Source organism: Carettochelys insculpta, chromosome 7 (assembly GCF_033958435.1).
Source record: "Carettochelys insculpta isolate YL-2023 chromosome 7, ASM3395843v1, whole genome shotgun sequence".
In the NCBI taxonomy this organism is placed as follows: Eukaryota; Metazoa; Chordata; order Testudines; family Carettochelyidae; genus Carettochelys; species Carettochelys insculpta.
This window is the reverse complement of record NC_134143.1, coordinates 54,441,187-54,466,243: the sequence shown is the minus strand read 5'-3', so window position 1 is coordinate 54,466,243 and position 25,057 is coordinate 54,441,187. Positions and strand designations below refer to the sequence as shown.

General features: G+C 39.9%; 1 protein-coding gene across 3 annotated transcripts in view; it reads right to left on the bottom strand.

Annotated features, from left to right (window-relative positions):
• CHST15 (carbohydrate sulfotransferase 15) overlaps positions 1–25,057 on the bottom strand; it is an 87,607-nt gene that overhangs the window by 15,817 nt on the left and 46,733 nt on the right. For all 3 annotated transcript variants that reach the window (XM_074999721.1, XM_074999722.1, XM_074999723.1), the window contains 4 exons: positions 14,645–15,712; positions 11,650–11,989; positions 6,676–6,822; positions 1,824–1,980 (listed from right to left, as the gene is read on the bottom strand). In XM_074999721.1, coding sequence (XP_074855822.1) covers positions 1,824–1,980; positions 6,676–6,822; positions 11,650–11,989; positions 14,645–15,184 — 1,184 coding nt within the window. In that variant the 5' untranslated portion in view covers positions 15,185–15,712. The remainder of the gene's footprint in view (positions 1–1,823; positions 1,981–6,675; positions 6,823–11,649; positions 11,990–14,644; positions 15,713–25,057) is intronic.

Below are 25,057 nucleotides of genomic sequence, written 5' to 3'. Positions count from 1 at the left end.
TTTACTTAAGTGTAGCAGACATTAAGCACACCGTAGTATCTTCTCCTTGCAGAAATGTGTTTGTGAGCAAATACCTCTGTTTGCTAATGGCACATTAACAAAAATCCTAAATGAGGATCAGGCTGACAGCTCCTGCCATCCAGGGTACAGGAAGATAGGCGCTCGCAGGAGGAACTGAGCCAACAAGAATCATTTTCAAGATGAGCCATAACTGCAGTTTAATTTTTCTGATTATTTATTCTAATCATCCAGTTTAAAAAAACATTATTTTAAAGAGCTGCTGACACCTTATGGAAAGCATCTCTCTCTCTCCACTTGGCTGTCTACATGTCTGTATTTCTTTCCATCTGTTCTTCAATTCTAAGGACATCTGCATGAAAATAAAATCTTCAATGCTTAGGATTTCATCTGCTCCTGATACTTATTGCTCACTTGAAGTCTTTATCTTCAATCATAATCCAAAACAATTAAATAATGTGGCCATGCCGTGACGTCACCCACAAAGGATTATGAAACAAGTCATTCCTGATTAAAAAAAAAAAAAAAAGCTGCAAGTCCCGCTGAAGCCATTGGGACAGTATATGCTATCAGTTACACTAGAAATCCATGCATTTGATGTCACTGAGAGTTTTCCCACTGACTTTATTACAGAATAGATTATACATCGTGAGATCTACTGAGACTGAAGGGCAACAACTGGGGTACTCCTGAGCTAGAAGTTTTGTCCCAAGACAGGGTGAAGTGAAGGAGACTTTTAGGTGACCTATGCTCCACTTGGAATACAACGGTTAAGTAGTAGTTTATTACAGAATGACTATTCAGCCATATTACCTTGTGCTAACCAAAGGGCAGGATAAGAGGCAAGTGGGCTGAGAGCTACCCTAAACTATATCGGCTGTCCAAGCCCTGTAGAAGCTGAGCCCGGCCACATCCCTTCTCATAACTCTAACTGCACCAGAATGTCCTCTGCACTAGCAGACTCAGTGTAATTGCCAGTAGAATCTGAACAAATAAAAGTTGCACTCATTTACAATAGTGCTAAACTTGCTCCTATGATTTCAGATGAGGCATAAGCAAAAGGGGCAAAGGAAATCCTAAGTGTACAGAATCTAGGTCTCTGAAAACAGAGTTAGTGAACAGGAACTCACTTTTTGTCTCCCCAGTATTACAACTGGCAAAGGAAAACACCTGTTTTACAAGGGTGGGTAAAGTAATGAGAGAATTGCTGGATAATCTACATGAGGGAGGTACTTCAACCACCTCCCTTGCATAAAATTAGCATCTCTTAAAACCCTAAGGTCAGGAGCACTTCTAACAAATCGTAAATGCATTTTGTGACACAGAGAATAAGAAGAGCTAGCATGTCTCTTTACCACTGACAAACAGGGACAGCTATTCTGGCAGTCCAAGATTTTAAAAAACAGAGAAACTTGTATAATTTGCTAATTCCCAGTTCGTATAATGGGCTTATTCTCAATATTCCTTTGTTAAATATTCTGCCCATTGAAAGATGTAAACTCTTACTCTCTATTGGTCCTAAACTGAATTGAAGCACTACACAATGCCAGTTATTTTTTTCCAAATGTTATTAAAATGTAAAATTCCAAAACACTTGGAATGAAGACATTAAAAATTTACAAAATTTCAAGTTCTAAATCAGTAACATTTCATTTGTAAGTATCAACACTTATTCCAGAAAAAAAATAGACCTCAGGCACATGAACAATATAAGCACATCTATTACAATTTAAAAAAAAACAAAACTAAACAAAACCAGCTTGTTTCTAGTGAGAAAGAATTCCACACACTGCTTTATCACTAACCTTTCTACAGGATCTCTCAGCATGATGATGAGTTTGGCATGGGGCTGGAAAGCATGGATGAAATCCTGGATTAAAAATGGAGGTTCTCCATCAGTGCTGTTGTCATAGAAGAAAACCCAGGCATTGTTATCCCACATTGTAGAAGCACTGGCCTCTCCTAGAAATGAGAAGTATTTACAATGAGTATGTGGGACTAAATTTATTTCTTACATTGGCACAACAGATATGGGTCTTCATCCTCAACTAGTTTTTTGCTGATTTGCAGTGGCTGAAGATTTGGCCTGTTTCTGCAGAATCAGGAAACTCTTTCTATTTAAATGTAGTTATAATTAAAGCAACTCATATGTAATTACACAAATTATCAATATCATTACACTATACTTTTGAAAATGGTTAATATGCAAATATATTTAGCTTTACAAGTAGGATGACCATCTGTCCCGTATTAGGGACACCAGAAAGGCATCCCGACTTATTTTTTTTTAAAAGGGATCAATTATCCCATATACGGGCACTAGGGTGCTGAGGGTGGGGGCGGGAGCGCCTGCTGCTGCCACTTCCCTGGGGCTAGGAGCACCCACAGCCGCTTCCTTCCCATGGCTCTGAGGCTGGAAGCACCTGTGGCTGCTGCTTCCCCAGGACTGGGGGAGGGAGGAGTGCCAGCTCCCTGGGGCTTGGTGCAGCCGGAAGGAGCCACCCCTCCCCTATGTATCTCTCTGTCCTGTATTTGAGACAGGGAGATATGGTCGCCCTATTTAAAATGCTAACCAATTATATAATGTGTAGAATTTGTATTCTAGCGGTAGAAGAGTTATTTCGGACGATCCAGACAGGAGAAATCTACAGCCCATAGAGATTTTCAGGTCCATCTTGTCTTTAATGTGCTTTCTGAGCGTTATTTTTAAGACTTCCGTAACTGTAAGTCTTAAGTGAATGGCTTTGTTTGCAATTGGCCAACCTGATATAAAAGAAAAAAGAAAGACCCACTCCAGACAATTAGCAGTGCTTAGAACATGAAATGATTTGAGAGATACACAGGCAATGTTTGGAAGAAAAGCACCAGCAAGCTTGGCTGTGTATTGAATCTTTCCTTTTCCTTGGTTACTATCAAAGCTTTATTATACACCGGAAAAGATACTGTACAATAGAATCATTCTTCACAGTCTCAAGTACAGAAATGCACTTAAAAGAAGGATAAAATGTAAACTAAACTGATTTCACAATGAACAATAAAATATAGGTAAAGACCAGATTCTGTATCTTTAGGAAAAGTGACCATGCGTCCTGTTTTGGCCAGGACAGTACCATATTTCAGGCATCAGGAAGGCATCCTGACTTATTTTAACAAAAGGGTTAATTGTCCTGTATTCACACCCACAGCTGAGCTGCCTTTCCCCCAGGTCAGTGCAGTTGCAAATACCCGGTGCTTGTCAGAAAGCACATGTAGCATGTACTGACCAGCCAGGTGTGCAGACAGCAACAGAAGAGGGAGCCAGCAGGGGCTGTGTCATAGAGTAAGGCAGGGTATGTTGGGGGTGGTGGGGAGGGTAATGTGTGTCCTCCACAGTCCTTTGTACTGTCCCTCCACCCAGGGAGACACCTCTCTCCCCCAAACGCAGGGCTAGTAGCCTCATTCCTGGCTCCTCGCAGCTTGGGACAATTGGAAGCCGCACCTGCAGGGCTGCAACCGCATTCGCAGTGCCTCAGGCATGGGCAGCCAGGGAGCTCCCCACCCACAGGGCAGAGGCTCCCACAGGGCAAACACCCCTGCAGGTTGGAAGCTCCCCTGCACGATGGCCACCCCAGTTGCTGGCAGCACAGGGCAGTTGGGAAGCTCTCCTGAAGCAAGGAGTCAGCTAGTTCCAAGCACCCTGCAGCATGGGACAGCTGGGGTGCCCTGTGATGTGGGGAGGCTGTGGAGGTTTCACAGCAGTTCCATTGTGCCCCATTGCTTGGGGCAGCCATCTCCTTCTCTGCTGGGCTGCATTCCTGGTGCTCCGTGGCTGGGCAGCCACCTCCACTGCCAGGAAGGGCCTGCATAGGCCTGCAGGCTGCAGCCTTCATCTCCAGGGTCCGTAGCTCCCCATTGGGAAGCTGCAGCCCCTATGCCCAGGGCCACCACTGCAAGGCAGGAGCCCCTCTGTTCAGTGCCCCTCTGCTGGGCAACAGTTGGGAATGGCAGGACTTAATCCTGAATTCCCCATGTGCTCCCTGTGGAGAACTCTCTGGAGCCCATGGGGCAGAGTCAGGGACAAATTAACCTCCCGTGGGCCTGGAGCCCAAACATTTATTGCTTTTAGGTGAGCAATGGGGCATGGTGTGGGACCGAGAGGCAGGCCCCTTCTAAAGAGCAGTAACCATTGACTTGTAAATATGTATTTTTGATTTTTTTAACCTATCACTAAGTTGTAGAAATGTCATATGTCATTTTAATGGGTGCTCAGTAAACAATGTTATTTTGAATGTTTGTGCAGCATAGGTCTGACTGATTTCCACTGAACTCACTGAAGTCCAAGCAATTTTACCAGGTGTCCTACATCTGTCATAGGGAAATAGGTCAACCTAGGTCAACAAGAATCTTACCCTGGAAATAGTGTCATTTATTTTAATAGAACTACTCCTGGGCTGTGTCTACACTAGCCCAAAGCTTCGAAATGGCCATGCAAATGACCATCTCTAAGTTTACTAATGAAGCGCTGAAATACATATTCAGCACCTCATTAGCATGCTGGCAGCTGTGGCACTTCGAAATTGCCACGGCTCATCCAAACAGGGCTCCTTTTCAAAAGGACCCCGACAACTTCAAAATCCCTTTATTCCTAACAGCAGATAAGAATAAGGGGATTTCAAAGTTACCAGGGTCCTTTCGAAAAGGAGCCCTGTCTGGACGAGCCGCACAGCAGCAAGCTGCAGCAATTTTGAAGCGCCACAGCTGCCGGCATGCTAACGAGGCGCTGAATATGTATTTCAGCACTTCATTAGTAAACTTTGAAATGGCCATTTGCATGGCCATTTCAAAGTTTTGGGCTAGTGTAGACCCTGGAGTAGGATATTACTCAGCTGAGCAAAGGATATCAGACTCTAGCCAATAGATGCAGTATGTGGTACTAGCCTTAAATTGTACAGTCTCTTTCCTTCTGTTGAGTAACACTAAAACTTATGAGACAAAATATGCTTCACTAAATGTATGTGTTAGCCTGTTGCAAGCTCTCTCTTTGTGCTAGTGTGGGAGGCACTCATTTCTGTTAATGCATTTTTGAACCAAAAGGGATGAGAAAATAGATGTTGTAAGTGATAGTTCTGTGATTTAATCATGTAAAGTATATGCACGCAAATATATTCTGATTGTGGAGTATTGTTTTGCTTCCTCTTCTTTGTCATTGAACCCTGATTTTGGAAAAAAAATCCAATAAAGTTTTTGAATTTAAAAATAAAATGCCAAAGCATCCATACTAAATAAGCATTTATCAGTTCCTTTAAGTTCCTGACTCGTACTTTACTAAAAGACCATAGACGACATTAGAAAATGGACTTGTATACCGATATTCTCAATGTCACTCTTCTGAAAAGAGAAATTGGGGCTTCAGGTTTATTTTTGTATATATGTCATCAGTTTACTTGTTAAGCAAGATGAACTTTATATTAAAGGTGATTTTTATATGGTAAATTCAGTATAGTGTGTGTTTGGAAGCTAAACAGGATGTCTGTGAGTAACAAAAAGTGAAAAGAAATTAATTCCTACCCCCTTGACAGTGTCTCTTTACACATAACACAAATAGAGTACCTGTAAAGAGGATACCCTATTCGACATATATTGAATTAATCACTGTTATAGCTGCACCATTGATATATCAAATTACCACAGCTCAATCAGAAATATACTAATTTTTCATATGGATTTAAAGCACATGCTGGATTATTAAACTATCTACTTTCATTAAAGAATAAATTTACAATGTCCTTATTCTGAGACTAATGGAATCAAATTATGTCATGCTCTCATAAAACATTCTTGTGAATTTATCATATTAATGATCATAAATAAATCAATCCTGCTTAGAGTGCCTGCAGCTAGATAAGCAGTATATTCTATAAGCTCTTCTAAAGATCTACTGTTTTATTTGAGGAAAATATATTACGTAATAAAGGTATAATTCGAAGATGGTTAGAATTTGAAAATGCAATTTACATGATAAAACTAAAAGGAATATTTATAGTTTTAATTAAATTTCCTTTTTTTCAATACTCTGAAGTTTAACAATGCAGCATCCTAAGGAAACTTGATTTTCATTCGTCATTTAGACTGTTTCTAGACTAGACTGTTTTTACTGAGGTCATAAAAAAATGAATTTAAATGAACATGATAATTCAGAACTTTTCCTGAAAACTTAGTGAGATCCAAATTAGCCTTAGGAATACAGGAACTGAGACTACGGGAAAAAACATGAGCTCTAGAAAAACCTGTAACATAAGGTAAAAGTACTCAAAAATGTACAACTGTTACTTTAAATTACTGAATGGAGTTTATCTAAGTGTTTCACCTGTGAAAGTACTGCAGACTGTAATATTAACTGCAGGAATAGCTACAGATATCTTTAACGGCAGACATTCATATGACACAATACTGCGATCTTGCCAGACACACCACATTCATTTAAGTCAGTGAAAGCAGCCTGCCTCCACAGGAAAACAAATAATGCACAGGTAGAGGACCACTGATGTCAGTTAACGCCTCTGTTACGATTAACTTACCCTGACACAACTCTCTGACTAAGCTTATGTTACCATTACTGTAAATGCTACAACAAATTGAATACCATTGACATAGTTTCATAAGCAGTATTTGCAGTACCAATGATGATGTGGTTCATCTTGTTGTGCCCTGTGGTTACATGACTCTGTAACACACCCTGAATCTGATGTGCAGCTAAGTCAAATAGATCAAGGTAATCTTCCACAGGATAGCGATCATGAAATCCATCCCGCAGACGAATTATTCCTAAAAGGAAAATACTAATGAGTAGAAAAGCAGCTAGAAAAGAAAACTCCAGAGCCAGACCAGCCAGAGTAAATCAGCAAATCTCCATTGGCATCAATAAATCTACAGCATTATATAAAAGCAGAGGATTAAGCCAAGGTTCACAGCACTAAGTTAGAAAACTAATTATGAAGTAACTGAGATTCAAGATTGTGGATAATACATAAATTTCTAAGTAGAACCAGATTGAATAGTTTGATATTTCTTCCACATTTAGATTTTGAAATGGACATAGAGGGCCAGATTCTATTCATTTACACCAGTTTAAACGACAGTCACTTTGGTTTGGATTTACGCTGGTGGGCCTGAGAACAAAATCCAATTGCTCTGAAAGCCAATAGCAAAACCTGTAACCAATATGCTACTTCTTCCTTTACATTCACATGGTATCCTTGAACTTTTCAGTATCACCAACCCCTCTTAAGTATCCTCCGCTCCCTTTCCCTTTTTGTGCCCACTCTCTCCACTTGCTCCTGAAACTCTTTCAATTTCCCCATTCCCTCGGGTGTGTTCTGCCAGTCTCTGCATTCATCTCTCTCACTCTACAAGTTAGTAAGGGCAAGCCCTAAGAAGCTGCTCTGGCCTTACTTTGATTTACATGTCCTAGCTCCTCGGTTATAAATTATGTTAATTTAGATCTTTGCGAATCTGAGTGTAAGAGAATTTGTTAGTGTAAGGAAATCTAACATAATGTCACCTGTGAATTGGGCCCTATTTCTCCCAAATACACCATTGTAGCAGACAAAAATCAGCTAGATACTTTGGCTGACATGCTACATTTAAACATCTGGGAGATCAGAAGCAGGGTATTCTCAGTGGAAGGTTCTAGGATCTGAAATTTACTCCCTCCACGGAGGCAGAACTTGAGACTATTAACGCATCAGGTTAACATAAGGCTTATCATTTATTTCCAGGCTTTTGCCTGTGGGCTGACTGTGAAGAATTAATTTGATTTTAATATATTTTCAAGAGCAGTAGAGAATACATTATGGTCATCTGCTTTGACTTCCTGCTTTGTACAGCCCATAGAAGTTCACCCAGTCATTCCTGAAAAGGAAGGAATTGTTTCTTTCCTATTATGTCTAAGTTGGTGTGGGAAAATTATTCATGACATTGTACTTGTACTGTAATTCCTAAAATGACTGTGCATTTAAAATATCTGGTGGACACATTTTAGAAATACAAATACCATAAATAACGTACTTAATTTATTAACAGAAAGAACAACTTAGGTGGAAAAGACATCTATCTATCGCCTTTTTCACTTCTTTGCATTCCAGTTCTTAAGTGTTTGTGTGAATACATACAAACAAAATATTTTTATAAGCACACATAGGGCTCTTCTTATGTATGTGTGTGGTCAGTATTATATATTTAGCCAGACGGATGCAGTCAAATACTGAAATCCCAACTCAGGTTTTATTCAGGCTTCACTCAAGGATATTTATATAAATAAGCCATCTATGATACATTAAACAAAATTTCAGTGTTATTAAACCACGAGAATTCAGTTTCTCTAAAGGCTGATCTACACTGCAGAGTTAGGCTGACATAAGGCAGCTTACATCGACCTAACTATAGAAGTATCTATGCTTAAATTTTGTTCTTGCTGATGTAACTGCCTCATTACATCAATGATCAACCTAGATGCAAGGTCAATGTAGGATAATGCAATGTAAGTTGAGGTATATGCTGTTCGTTGCTAGTTTTCAGGAAGTGTCCCACACTGAAAGTACAATTGAGTCAAGTACTCCTGGAGAGAACATGCACCTCTGACACAAGGACCAGCAATGGAATGTAATTATTCTGATGGCTGCACAAATTAGGTCAAGCTAATTCTGTAGAGTGAACTTGGCTTAAGTCTGAATCAACTTTCTACTGAGCTACAACTCACAAATGAAGACCTGTTGGATGTTCACTACTGACTGCTTTTCCAAAAAGTTTAAAGGAGAAAATAAATAACATCTAAAAAGGACTGGTAACCATTTCCCTGTGAGTGATATAAAACTCCAGTAAAATAAATACATTAGCATGAAAGCATGGCCTTTTAAATCAAAGTAAGAAGTGTGATCACAGAATCATAGAAATACAGGACTGGGAAAGACGTTGGTAGATCATCTGGTCCTGTCCCTGCACTGAGGCAGGACTAAGTCCTGGGTGGACTGCCCCTGACTTATGTTCATCTAACCCAGTGGCTCTCAATTTTTTTTGTAGTCCACTTAAAATTGTTGACGATCTCAGTGGTCCACCTAATGATTTTGCCAAATGTTGTTTGTCCTGATCACTATTTGAAAGTGCTCTGGATAAAAGTGTGATATAAAAAAATCTTAGCAACAATTGATATTTTTTGTTTCCACAGCAGCCACCAACCTAGGCTGGGAAACAGGTAGGATCTCTCCCTATCTCCCCAATGGCTGCAGCTTCCACTCCATCTTGGAAGCAGAGAGGGGTCTGTTTTCCACCACAACAGCCAGAAAGCTGAGGCTGGGAAGAAGGGCTGCTGCTCCCCAGCAGCCGCAGCTCTGGAGCTGAGGACAGTCACCTCTTCCTCTGGATCCCACAGCCATATATGCCCCACATTCCCCACTCCCCCTCTTATCATCCTACTGCCCCTCCCACCTATTCCTCCTCTCATCCCACTGGTCCCTTCAGCATATCCCTTATTTCTCTCAAGGCCATCAACCCACCTTACACGTGCATCTTCTCAAGGATCCAGGCACCTAATTAGTGGAGCCACACTTACACAGCTGCTCTAATTAGGCGTGTGGCCCTTTATTCTCTTGTGTGTGGCTGCTTAAGTGTGCACCTTACAGGGGACTATCCACAAACCACCTGAATGGAGCTTGTGAACTTCTGGTGATCCAAGGACCACAGTAGGAGAACCTCTGGTCTAAACTGTTAAAAACCTCTAACAGAGGCTCCACAACCTTCCCCAGTAATTTATTCCTACGCTTAACTACCTTTACACTGAGGAAGTTTTTTCTAATATTGAACCAAAATCTCCTTTGCTGCAATTTAAGCCCATTGCTTCTTATCCTGCCTCCAGCACAGACAGAATAATTCATCATCATCCTCATTATAAAACACATATAATTTTATATATTTGAAGATTTATGACCCCTTCAGTCTTCTCTTTTACAGATTAAACAAACCCAGTTTTACCCCATACATCATGTTTTCTACACCTTTAATCATTTTTGTTGTTCTCTTCTAGATTTTCTCCAATTTTAGCTACCTCTTTCCTAAAGTGTAGTTCTCAGAAGTGGATACAATATTCAGGTTGAGGCTTTATCAGTGCTGAACAGAGGGGAAAGAACTGCTTTTGTGGTGCATGCAACACTCTTGCTAATATATCCTTGACCTGCTTGCTCTTTTTTTGTGTTTTTTTTTCAACAATGTTGCATTGTTGATTGGTATGTAGCTTGTGATGCACTATAATACCCAGATCCTTTTCTTTAATACTTCTCCCTGGACAGTAATTTCTCATTTGCTATTTGTATAGTTGATATTCCTTCCTAGGCAAAATACTTTGCATTTGTCCTTACTGAATTTCATCCCATTTAATTCAGACCATTTCTCCAATTTATCACAATCATTTGAATTCTAATCCTGTCCTTCAAAGCACTTACAACCTTCCCAGTTTAATGTAACTCAAACTTTATAGGCATACTCTCTATCTCATTATCCAAATCACTGATGCAGATATTAAATCGAAACAGACAAAAGAGATCCCTGTTGGTTCCTACTCAATATGCCTTTCCATCTTGATTATGAACCACTGATAATTACTCTCTGGCTACGGTTACACTAGAAAGTTTTGCCAGTAAAACCCTGGTTTTGTCAACAAAACTCGTGGAGTGTGCACACACAAAATGGGATTTGTCGACAGTATCTCTACAAAACACAGCACTTTTGCTGGCAGCGTTCTGCCTCAAACCTTCGAGGAAGAATACTGCTGTTGACAGATTCTTTCAACAAAAAAGCTGTGTAAATGCCCCCGGGGGCCTCTCTTAACAAACAGGGCATGAACAACAATGGGCAGCCTTGTCTGCTGTGCTTCTGCATGCCTGTTTTGTTGAAAGAGCGTCGAGGCAGCCCGGCTGCTTTGCCGCTGGAGCAATGAGCTCTTCCGATTGGCTTTTGTGTGTGGCCACACTCCGTCAACAGGAAATCTCTTCCAACAGTGACTTCTGTTGACAGAGCACTGTAGTGTAACCATAGACTCCGAGTCTGGTGTTCCAACCACTTATGCATCAAGCTTATAGTAGCTCCATCTAGGCTGTATTTTTCTAAATTTGTTTAAGAGAAGATCATATAATACAGTACCACAGTCTTACTAAAAATCTAGCTATGTTATATCTACTGCTTCCCTCCCATCCACAAATCTTATTAGCCTGTCAAAAAAGGGATATTAGTTTGGTTTGATATAATTTGTTCTTCACAAATTCACATTAACTGCTGCTGATTATCTTATTTTCTTCTAAGTGCTTGTATATTGATTGTTTCCTCCAGGGTCTTTTTGGGTACCAGAATTAAGCTTCTTGTGTCTATAATTTCCTGGGTTGTCCTTTCCCCCTTTTTTTATACACATCCCTTATTTAAATATTGTCATTTTCTGCTCTTTGGTATTTCTCCCTCCTCCACATATAAACTCCTCTAGCTATCATTGTATCAAAAGTTCGTGGGGGTGGGGCTTACTCATAATTTGAAAAAGTCACGAAACCCTGAAGAGTTATGCTTCCATTTCAGTAGCTGCAATTTTTCATCTTAGAATATATGTTTACTCACCGAATCGCTTCCTTGTCCACCAGTGAGGTTCTTTAATAGCTGAAAATCTAACATCAGGATGTAACCTGAGTCTGTCATAAAGATCAGTTGTTCCACATTTTGGCTGGCCTATTATGTAAAAATGAGGAAGACAACGCAGCCGATAGTGCTTGTCCTTATAATGATACAAATGGTTCCAAAATACCTTCCTGAGGTAATCAAATATTGTCCGAAAACGTTTTGAATACAATGCATATGAGTTTGTTGTGTAAGGATCCATGGTAGTATTTCCTCTATATTCTTCATACCAACAAGGATTCTTGCTATTTGGGAGGAATTTATTAGGAATTACTGAAAACATCTGCAACATAAAGAACAATAATTTCAGTCAAGGCAGCAGCATAGCTTATAAGGACACCTTCCTATTTAACACAGTTACTAAACAAAAAGTAACTACTATCATCGAACAGTCCTTTCTTCCTTTTTTTCACGTATAATTGCGCAGTAAAGATATAACTCTGTTGACCAAACTGGAGTCAGATCCTGCACAACTGCATGAGGTGGAAAAAAGGTGCAGAGTTAGGTGGAAAAGGGAAAATACTCATACATTCATTGATGTTAAGGACAGAAGGGACAACTCTGATCATCTAGTCTGATTTCAAGCAAAACACAAGCCTACAGTAATCCCTATAGAGGAGCGATATTTCCTCCTGAATATGTAAATAATGTGATCAATCCCAGTAATTTGTGGTCAAAGTACAGCACTTAAGAAAGAGTCATGCAATACCTTTCACAGGTCCCCTGGGGAATATGCCCCTCTGTATCCCCGCAATGGCTACCACCACTTTCAGAATCCAATTCAATTTCTGTCAAAGACAATGGAAAGGCTCCCAACTGATATAATTGGGGACTGGCTTAAATCCTAAAGAAACAACTCAGCCCAGAAATATTTAAGTATAACATTGAATATATTTTCCCTTTTATCACCCAACACCAGAAGTTCTTTGGGTGTGGTGGAGAGGGGTTAATGAAGGAAAAGACCGAGGGCAAAAATAACATTAAAAACCCACTTCCTGCTATTACCTATATTTGGTCTAACCAGAGGACCTGTATGACTCTCGCTTAAGTGCTATACTTTGACCACAAATTGAGCAACTCCAACCTCTATTCAGCCAATTCCTGAAATGCTAACTCAGGTTTAACTCAAGTCTGCATTCAGGGATAAGTCCCATTTCTGACATTATTGAAAGTAAAAGACTTCCCAATTTGGCCCACTGACTTCAACAGGAGCTGAGAGTACTCAGTCCCTCTTAGGATCAGACCTGATATTTATGAAGTGAGTGCAGCTATATTCTACCACACCTGTGGGACTCTATAGTAATATTTAATTTAAGGAATCCCTAAAATAAGACAGCAAAGAATAATAATTAGGAACACTGAATTAACAGAAGATAAAATACTCAGATCAAATTAACTTCCAATTTTTAATTCTGAAATTCTGAGTGAATGGAATAGCAATTGCTTGATTTCTGGGGCAGCACATTTGCAATCAGCTATTAAAGGAAGGCTGCTTTTTATTTATCAGGGAAATGTTTTGGCAATCTGACTAACTCTTCTAAATTATTTTGAATAAAGCTACAAAAAATGAGTTCAGTGTAACTGTACTACTCATCAAAGACTGTCAGATTTCTTGTCTCAGATGCTCAGATCATCTCTTTTGCCTATGGTTCAAATATAATTTATTACACTTATGTGTGCATGGAATAACAGAAAATTATTAACTAAGGTGAAAATGCAAATTTAGGAGACGGGCATGCTGTTATTCCTGCTTTATGGTTCAGAAACATGGATTACATATGCTAGGCATGTCAGGAGACTCTGTAGTTTCCATATGAAATGCCTGTAACAAAATCTTGAAAATAAAGTGAAAGGATAAAATGCCAAAACACAGAAGTGCTGGGACATGCAGACCTGACACACTTAGAAATGATTATGAAGAAGAGGAGGTTGCAATGGTGTGATTATGTCAGGAGAATGGAAGGCAACTGAAACCCCAAGAATATTTTGTATAGCAAAATTCAAAACAGCTATAGAAAGTGGGATTGCCCTTTCTGTGGTACCACATTCTGTGCAAAAATTACATGACATCACCCAGCATAATGCAGAAAGCTGGAAGGAGCTGGATAGAATATCTGACCCAGGTTTCTGTTTGACATGAAGCAGCTTTGATCCAGAGGATGGAAGCGAAGCAAGAAAGAAGAAAGCAACATGCTGTAACCTTGGGCTCCAGATCAGAGAACATGGTGAAATTTGTAACAAGCTATGTCATTCTCAAATTAGAATGGTCATCCATAAGTGGATTCGTCAGGTACTTAATTAGACCTCTCACACGTGCACCATTGTCCTGTGGATCAACAGTTGTCTGTCCATCTGTCTCTCTCTTTGTGCATATAGTGACAAGACACTTTGTTTTCCAGCCTCAAGGCTCAGCAAGATCAGCTTGAGGTAAATCAACCCCTATTTGTTGCACTGGGTAACCAGTCTCCTCCCTAACAGACACACAGGCTTGTCTGTTTCCCCTACAAGGAAGAAAAAGTCTTTCCCTCTGGAGGTGCTTATTCCTATGCTGTCACTAGCTTAATAAAACCTTGTCTGTCTGTCTGTCTCTTCCCCCACCCTCCAACCTGATCACAACAGGAGCAAAGAGGTAGCTGTGTCTGTATTCTCAACAGAAGCAGTTTAAGAAGCTCCCAGGCAACCCTTAATTGGCTTCACCCCAAATTGGCCTGTGGTAACTCCTCAGCTGATAGTGAAAAGGGCTTTTAGCGTTCTAGAGGTTACATATCTCCCTTCTAATACCCTCTTGAAGCTGGCTGGCCTGGCTTTGCTACTATGCATATATATGGACAAATCTTCAACTGGTGTGCTATACTGTTTTACTTTATTTGAGGATCCAGCCCAGAATACTTGAAATGAACAAATCACAGTTTCAGGGGGAGTTTAGGTTTATACTTACATGCAGCTCTTGTTTCTTCAGGTCTTCTAAATCTGGACGTTTTCTGGTCATAAACTCAATCTTAGAAGTAATAGTATCTATAATTAATTTAATGCTGGGGTAATCCTTTACATATGAAATATTAATTTGAGTAGGCTGATAATGGTCTTTCATATCACTAAGGCTTTCATTGTCCATTAAGTCTGAATTGCCTGTAAAAGCTCCATAATGGAATGGCAATGGTATCAACAATAGGCCATGCTGGGCTCCAGTCAATATGTATGATGCCATCACTAAAGTCATTATTATCACCCCAAAAAGCAAGCTGCATAGTTTCCCCTTCTTCAGGCAAAAAATTCCATTCCAACTTTCATTATGATCAGTCCTTACTTCCAAAACAGCAAGCAAGTTCATCTGCTTATCCACAATCAAAGGAATTTCATTTTCTTGTTTGCACACAGGACACTTGTGGTTATTATGATTAGGTCCCCGGCATCTGAAACACTGTTTGTGCAAGTCATTTGATAACAACTGTATGCAACAATTAATGCAATGCCTCATATTAGTACCGTTAAACTGCTATATTAATGAGCCATGTAGAGTCATAAAATATTTCTGATGCATATAAATTATTTTCTGCAAACTTAAAATAATTTAATTCCTTACATTATTATATATTTTGACATTCAAAAAAGGCAGTTTCAAACCAAACAGCTAAAATATACTGAAATGAATATACTGACTCAGTCACAAATTTTAAAATAAATGTACCGTGGAAATGTTTCAAGAAGATTTGTTTCATTAAGGGAAATCTTGTAAAAATAAAAAAGCAACAATAGGTGTTGCTCAAGTTTTTCCCATTGAACAAAATGAAACAGAAGATACTTCTGTATATAACGTGAAAATATACAAAAAATAAAAAGACCTCATTGTCCTCTGATGTATTTAGGAGTAAGTAATATATGTAGCCCAGACGGAAGCTGTCTTGGAAAATCCCATATGTTCTCAAAAAGGATGGCTTCCAAAATGGAGTGCTGATTCTGCAAGTTTCATCTACATAAGGACAGCTTCAAAGATGTGTTGCATAACCTATAAAACAAAAAACAAAACAAAAAAACACATAGATATATGAGGTAGGTGAGCCGTTACAATAACCTGCTGCAATACAAATACTACTTATCACTTGCAAATTCTTAGTTAATTTAGCTACCTTAATTTAAAGGCATCTTCTATGTTAAAAACAAAATGTATTTATATATATTACACACACACACAGAGCTGCAAAACTTAAACACACTGTAAATTTGGAAACTCTCAACAAAAGCTAGCCTGCAGTTAGACCGAGAGCCCTTTGCTCATACTGTTGACCTGTTCATACAAATTGCACTACTGCCTTCCACAATGGCTCACCCCTGGAAATAAACAGTTTGCAATTTGGCCTTTACTTTGAGGACCTCCTCAATGGAATACTTGATGGGACTTAGACACTGCACACAAAATATTGGGGCATCTAATGGGTGATACAGCAAGATGCTGGGGAAGAATCTGAGGTCACTCATTAGGGTGCACTGCAAGAAATGGGACAGTCAATTTCTAAAACTGGTGGTTATTCCAATTATTATATTCACAAGACAGCATAAAACATCTGCAGTATTACCTTGCTCGTCAATCACAATCCCAAACCACTCAGTGCCCTTTCAAAGTACCTCACCACAGGCCACCACCCAGACACCCCAGCCAAATAAAGTTCTTCCAGTCCCAAAGGACCAGATGCATGGTTTTACAGGTTAATAACCCAGAGGTACTGAGACCACTGGCAAAGGAGGGGGAAGTCAGCTCTATAGCCAGAGCTGAGAGCCAGAGGTCACTCTCCCTTACCAGTGATCTCAGTGCCTCTGGCTTACATACTTTCCTCAGCTGAGGAACTGTATCCTGCTATTTAGAGATCCTCCAGCAGTTCACCCTCATGTAAAGCTACTTAAATCTAGTCATTGGCAGGTGGCATTGAACCTCTGACCTTACAGGCTAAAGCCACATGTCTATCGCATGAGCTACAACTCAACTGGCTCTCAGCTAAGGTGGTAAAGCAGAGACTTCACTATCCCTTGTCAGTGGTCTCAGGGCTTCTGGACTACAGCTGCAAGAGTTGTTTTAGAATTTAGTCCATGGTTATACTCCATATCCAGGGTGATTCCAGCCAATGACTGGGATCTTAGTCCTTGTGGGTTAGGCTTCCCTTTCTGAAACCTCAAACAAATCTGAGACCCTAAGTCAGCATCCATTAAAAAGAGGCATCCGGATATCCTCTGATCTATTTTTCTATGACTTGCAGCTTTTCCCAATGAATATCCAATCAGATGTGACAAAAATAAGGATCCTGTCCAGAGGAACATTAAACCTTTGCAGTGTCCCCTTGTGCTGGGAGAGCACAAAAGATTTTTGATGGAACCTGTCTCCCAAACATCACAGCAATTAAAACAAGATAATTCATCCATCAAACTGTTCACATACAGAGACATACAAATAATAATACTACTTCAATCAAGTTTCATCATCAATATTAATATTCCCTTCAGATCTTGACTCAAGGTTATAACAGACAAGTATAGTTTATTCACATCACGAAAACTGAGCAAATGCCTACCATCCTACTGCTCTAACAATGCAAGTTTGCACTTCAAAGTTCTATCCTAACCTAAGGCAATAGTCCAATTACCATTTACACATCTTCCCAAGAAGTCTTTAAAAATATAAACTAGGTCATTCAGTCTGTGGGATGGTTAACCCCATCAGGCCTTGCGCCAACTTTAAATCAGCTAAATATTTCTATCAGACAACATCACATAAGGTACCTTGAAAATCATAGGAAGAATACTGTGATCCACAAAACTAGGGTTCCTATATGATGAATGGGAAGAGAGTTAGTTCAGAATACAATGCACAAAAGATAGTATGACTGAGAGGCATGGAGACCACTGAGAATAGAAAGTAAAGTGTGCTCTGCAGCCAGTTGGCTTTTAGTTCATGTGGTAGGAGGCTCATAAGCTTACCCCTAAGCTCCCAGGTTCAGTCCAACTCTGGCAATGACCAGGTTCCATGGGCTTTACAGTAGCATAGTAGATGGCTCCCTGCTTAAGCTTGTCAGTGGGAGATGCTGACAAGTCCTCACCCCTTTCTCCAATATAAGTGCCTAAGTCCAGGTGAGAGGAAGGCGATACCTCTGGTAGGTATCCACAACTAGAAACCACTCTCTTGAACTAAATGCCTACATAATTTCTTGTGGGAATGAGTTAGGTTCCTGTTTTACACCTCATGAAACAGCCAGTGCCAGCCATGATTTCTCATGGATTCCAAGGCCAGAAGTGACCACTGTGGTGGTCAGATTCTAGGCTGCCCCCCGCATAAAACAGTCCACATTTCCCCCAAATAATTCCTAAAGTATAGCTTTTAGAAAAACACCCTATCTTGATATTCAAGATGTTGGTAATGGAGAATGCATCATGACCCTTGGTAAACTGTTCCCATGGTTATTTTCACTGATAAAAACTTATGCCTTATTTCCAATCTGAAATGGGAGAGCTTCAAGTTTCTGCCATTGGATTATGCTATATTTCTCCCTTCCCAAATGAAGAACCCTTTACACTTATTCCCTGAGTAGAAATATATAAGCTTAATCCAGTTACCCCTTAACATTCTCTTGGTTAAATGAAATAGATTGAATTCCTTGAGTTTATCAGTGTAAGGCATATTTTCCAATCTTTTTCTCTTTCTGTAGTTCTCCTCTGAACCCTCTCCAATATATCAATAGCCGTTTTGAATTGTAGACACCAGAATTGGAATAATATTCCAGCAGAGATTGTCCAGTGCCCTTGTACCAGTGGTGATAACCTAATAACTTTTTGCCCAGTAGTGAGAGTACTCACAAAGTAGGAAACTGAGGTTCAACTTTCCTTTGCATAGCAGAGGGGAAAGAAATTCAAACACGGGTCTCCCATCTCTCTGGAGAAGGTTCTAGCCCCTGAGACTATGAAATATTCTAACGGAGCCTCCATCTGTCCTGCTGAATCTGTTTGACTGTAGATAAGTGGAGGGCAACCTGCAACCAATCAGGTTTTGTACGTGGCCCAGAAGACATTTTGTTTGCAGTTTCTCAGGCACAAATTCTGCTGGTTTTCATTTGCATAGGATTTGTTTCCTACTGGTATTACAAATGTGATAGATACTTAAAGCAAGGGCACATGAAGTGAGGTGTACGCTGATTGAACACAACGTTGTGTGAGCCATGCATTTCTTCTGCATTCAGTCAGCACACCCCACAAATTCTAGGTATACAAGTGTAGTTAGCAAAAACTACCCTATCTTGGGACACCTTCTTAGTTCCGATGACTTTGCAGAGCAATGAGATGAAGGAGGGTCACTCAGCTGGCTCACTCACTAGCCTAGGTTGTCACTCGTTACTGTAGATAAATACTTAAATAGTCACACGAGGTGAGAGAGAAGAGGAGGAAATGACTCTGTAGACTAGCATTTAGGTCATCCACCTGGGAGGCAGGACACCCTGAGTCAAGACCCCATGCTTCAACCACTCTTCATTTATCTATTCACAGTAGAACAGCTCCAAACAGGAACATAAGGGACTTGAGCACCCAAAAGGCAAAACTTATTTGCTGAAATCTGGGTTTAGGCACTACGTAGTTTCCTGGATTCCTTGTCTCCCTGCTCAAGGAAACTGTATCTGTTATATTCCCAGACCAGAGGCAGAATCAAAGAAAAAGCAAAACACACATAATTTGCACAAGCCTCTTGGCTGCTCAGTCCTTTCACAGAGCACCCACTGCCACCAGAGCTGTCCCCTTGGACCTCCTCAGCAAACTGCCAATTGCTAAAGGATCAGAGAACAGTGGTTCAAAAGGTTGGAAAGGACCACTGGTCTTCTAAAGCCAAAATGGTGTGTTCATTTGAGTCAAGACTGTGGTGGCAGTGGCAGTCAAGAACAAGAACTCAAGATGAGAGCTCTGGTGGTAGCTCTGGGATGTTGGTGCAGGGAGGGCTGCAGATGATACATTATATACAGAAAAAAATCACTGAGAATCATTAGCACTCAGGAATTCTGTTTCTTTCATAAAAAAATATTAGCTTTCAAATGAGAGTGCGGAGGTCTCTGCAAAAGCACTGAAGAATGTGCACATCTAATCCCACTGAAGTCATGGGAGCTGGAGTTCCCTTGACCAGAGTGAAGGCTGCATAAAGTACCTCATGCAAAGGCTTCTAGGCACTGAGAAGATATCAGTGACACTACTCAAAAGCTTCAGTTTACACATGTGCTTAAGTGTTTTTCTAGACTGAAGACCAAAACATTCTCAGTTAAATACTTCACCAACACAGGTGCTCATGTAGAACCGGGGAGCGAAGCCATTAGTAACATCTCTATTTAAAACAAATTTTGTTTGAAATTGCTCTATTACAGGAGGGATTCAGAGCAGAGAAATCAGAAGTCATAAATCCAAGTATTAGCTTCCTAAACCAAGTTAGATTCTTTTAACTAAGGTCAGAAACAATTATTTTACTATCTTTTAACTCAAAACCAGATATGCTGATTTGCTGCACATTTTTATTCTATTTGCTCATTTAGTTAATATTTTCTTTTAAGCTTCCATTGTCAGGAAAACAAGTGTTTCTAATTTCTTTAATTTTCAACAAAACTATGAGGTCAGCAGTGTCCACCATAAATCTTTTGGAGTAACAACCAAAAGGTACCGGCATCCAGTATATTTGACATGTAATCATCCTTTGGTTTGAGCAAAGAATGCCAGAAAAGCTTTTAAAATGCATTTTAAAACTCAAACATAAGCATTAATATAAGGTAAGGAGGACAGCAAAATGATGAAGAAAGCCAACAAAGAAAACACAGCTGGGATGCATTGTTATCAGTGGGTAATGTTTAATTTTGCTTTTAACATAACCAGTAAACTGTGTAAATGTCTCTTTTACAAAGTGAGAAGGACCTTTCTGAAGTCCCTCCCATTCCCACAGACTTCAGAAAAAAGGTACATGACCCTTGTTTAGGCTCAATGTAAAACCCATTGCAGACACTGAAAAGACTCACATTGATTTCAATGGACTTTGGATCATCACACTAGACAGTTAAGATGTGAACACAGGAAGAGTTCTCTCTGTAGCATGAAACAATACCGAAATACTTGGCTTCATGCTGATGTCAAAATACATTTCATCAACAAAGGCTCCATGACCCCTTTCTCAGCTGAAAATTTAAAGCTACTTAAATAGTCTCCCTGAAAAGCAATATCATGACGAGGAGGTACACAACCTGGATATATACTGTACTTTAATGGAATTCAATTCTGAGCAAGAACAAAGAAGCTTACTTTCAGAATGAAGAGGGGTGGTCTGAATTAAGTGCTGTATGAAGCTGAATGCAAAACAACAACTGAATGCCCCTTTACAAATCTCTGCTACTAAAGCATTTCTCCCTTAAGCCACTGTCACCATTGTCACAGTTATTCCCCAACCTCAGAAAGTGACAATACTTCTATACTCCGAAGTTCAAGTGTGTCTGGCCCTCTGTCTCTCTAGAAAGCACAGTATTAGCAAATTAAATTCACCACGTGAGCAAAGGTGGTAACTTGGGAAACTGCAGTTCTCCCCATCTCATACACACACACACACGCACACTTTCATAGGCCCATAATGAAAATAATTCTTCAGCCAAGCAAATCAAACTGGGATATATGAGATAGGAAGCACGCAATGCCTTATGTTCCTAAATACAAGCCAAAACATCCTTATCTTGTTCAGTTTTCCATTTCTTTCCTCAGACACATGTTAGGAAATACATTTTCTCTGCATTACTCTAGCACTTGGTGAGCCACACTGGCATTGCCAAGCACCATGTACTCTTCATACATTTTTTTCCCATGATCATTCTGCTGTGTTCCAAAACAGGAGTTGCAATAAGAAAATGTACACCAGAAAGCCAACCACTTCTCAACACTCTCTCATAAGAGGCTGGATCACAATGGTGGATTGAGCTGGAGATGAGATAACTCCTCCAGAAATAAATGAGCATTCTATCTTCTAGTCCCTGCTAAGGCAGCCTTGATACTAAGCTGAACAACAGAAGGATCATGAGTAAAACATTTATTAAAAAAATTGTAATTGAGAGGCTCAGAAATGCCACTACAGTTTAGATAATGAATATCCCTTCCGTCCAAAATCGATAAAGGGCATCCGGTTTCCCCATAAGAACCATAGCAAATTATTGCAGATAAAACCTTGCACTGCAGACAAGAAAGAGCCTGAAGAGTTCAAGAAAACATTAACCTTAATCCAGAAGTGAGAATGAAACACTAATTTAATTATTGTTTTAATTAAATTAATCTATGGCCTTGACTAAGACAGAGAACCTTCTGCTACCTTTTGGGATACCCTTAAAGGCTCAAAACCATCTTCTATTTAAATGGAAAACATTTTTCAAGGAGCCTTAGACAAAATATGAAATAGCAGCAGTCTGGTTATTCATATTTAACATAGTCAATGTGGCACCAAAAAAAAAAAGCAGCAGTCACTACATTAAGGGCAACATGTCATCTAAAGATAGGTCCCATTTACAAACAATGTCCCCAAAACAGACAAGCCATGGTGGACTCTGACTTCAGTTTCTATAATGGTGCCCCTGGCCTCCATTAATCCTTGCCGTGGTCACTATCCAAAAAGTTTATGCTCAAATCACCTTCCTTCCATGCTCGTACCACTACTATCCTTCTTCTTCTACTACCTCACCTACTCAACCTCACTTTAAAGGTTCTGTACTTTTTCTGCCCAACTTCCAGGCAGCTTTGTTCTCTCTTCTTCCCTCCACTACCTTTGACTTCTTTCACAACAACCAAGCTCCCAGGCTAATTCATCCTTTTGTTTCCTTCCTTTACTTTTGCCTTTCTCCATATTAATCTTTACAACTAGGAATCTCTGCTGGCAGATCCAGGAACCACCACTTATTTCATATCTAAGCATAATACACTTTTTCCACATGGCTTACTACTATTAATTAACCATGGAAAACAGGGTTACGTGGGGGGAAATGCTATATTTTAAATCTGTATCTACTAGAGAGTTTGTCTGTGGGCAAACAAGCAAGTCTGTCCACTCCCCATAAATGGTAAAAGCAAGGACCCCCAAAGTTGGTATGCAGCTTCCGCTTATAGCAATTTAAAGAAAGGTAAGGGTTTGGTTGTGTCAGGACAATGAGATGCACCTGGAATGCAATTGTTTTTCAAAGCACAGAAAGGGATGGGGCTGCTAGCAGGAAGAGTTACACTGTGTAATGACCACAGAGAAGCAGCAGGGGCCGGAGATGGGTACCAGGACAGCTATAACCCCATTAGGCCATCGGGGGAAGGGGTGGAGGTAAGCTTCCCACCAGCACAGTCCCCTGTAGTTCCTGCAGAACCCCCACCCCTGAACCTCTTCTCACCCCCCTAGTTCTGACTCAGCATCCCACACACAACAATCTCCAGTCATGAGCACTTCCTCACCCTCCAAGCCCTGACTCCTGCACGCCCCCATGGGCCCAGCCCACTGCCCAGAGGACCCAAGCAATGCTGGTTAAATCTTCTAGTAAATTTATAAGTGTATATTTTGCTCTTCTTTAAGATAAAATTATGTTCTCTTCATCTAGTGTATTACTGAAGTGTCACAATGTATAAGTCCTGCCACTTAAAATTAAAACATTCCAACTTCAAGAAATTTGAAATCTGAAATATTTCAAGCAAGGAATGACAAACACAAAGTGGAGAAATAGGTAGGAGAGGACAACGGTGAACAAGCACGAGACATACTTGCTTTCAAACATGTTTCTTGAAAAATCTTTTTTTGTTATTGGTTTTGATTTTAAAAACTGCATATGTTAATCAAACAATTGGGACTCAACGCAGAGTCCAGAACAAAGTCTAAGGTGAAGGCTGATGATGAAAGTTCTGAAAAGGTTTATATCTACCCTGCATTAAAAGACCCCACGAGCGAGTCTCAGACACTGGGTAAAACAATGCAGACTTAAGGGGCGTCAGCTGCTGGCCTAAAAAAAGGCCATAAAGATGTCTGGGCTACAGCTGGAACCCAGGCTCTGAAACGCAGTGAAGGAAGTGGGTGTCTGAGCCCAGAATCCAGCCCAGGACTGAACATCTAGACCACTGTTTTTACCTCTGCAGTCACTAGCCCAAATCTGTTGCTCTGGACTATGAGACTCCTTTCCTCTAGTTATTCTTTTTATTGCAATGCAGCATGCATTTTGAAGCTCTGTGGAATTTGCTGTGATTCATTAGTGATGCCTTACAAAGACCTTCAGGGAACCAGTAAGTCTCCTCAAGACCTTGTTTCAAAAGAAACGTAGGGGTAAGAAAACTCTGGGTATTCATTAGCATTAAAATAATGAACATTTAAAAAAATCATCAATTTACATGCTACTTTTATATTTTTATATATATATATATATATATATATATATATATATATATATATATATATATATATTGTGCAATCGATTATGCCAGTGGTTAATGTTACTGATGTGAATGGCTTTACAGAGCACCACAACTGTTCATGTAAATTGAGTTAAATACATACAAAAATATTTGAGAGATCAGGTCTTTCCTTTGCGTAAAACATGTTTCCTGTCCAGAAGAACTAACATCATAAAAACTAGACAGAACAAAGATAAGGTAAACCACAGCCATTTATGGAAGACACAGTGAAAAGATGTTATGAGTAAATGAAACAAAGTGGAATAAAGTATTCCTGGAAGAAAGCAGAGTTTAAGGACTTTTCCAAACAACAAGGCAAGTATGACTGCGACAGAAGGCTGAATGACTAGAAAGACCAAATCAGAAACTCAGCAGTATCGTATTATACAAAAATCAGGAAGTGTATTTTTGCAAACAAAAAAATAATCCACATAACAAAAATACCCAAGATATAAATAAAAGACGGTTTAAAAAAAACATAAAACAAAAAAAAACAAAACAAAACCCCACACCACCGCATCAAGGCAAGAGATGACCAAGGCACAGAGAGTTTTATCGACAGTGGAAAAAGAGAAGGAGAAAGAAGATTACACTAAGACTGTGACTGCCCAAGTCACAGGAAGGACAGTGAAGTTGTCAACAGTTACAGAGAAGAGAGGCACACAGGAGGGCTCAGGACAAATAAATTCCATTTTGGCCAGGCTAAGTTTCAGATAGTGATACAAGATGTCCAACAGCAAGTTTAAGAGACAAGTGAGACTGGGCAGAAGAGGGGAGGTTAAGAGTAAGCAGTTCCAATTTGGGAATCCTCTGTGTTAGAATACAGTAGCTCTAAACAGATGGGGTCTCCAGTCATAAAGAGAGAAGACAGAACAGGAGGGACACACAAATAGAGCAG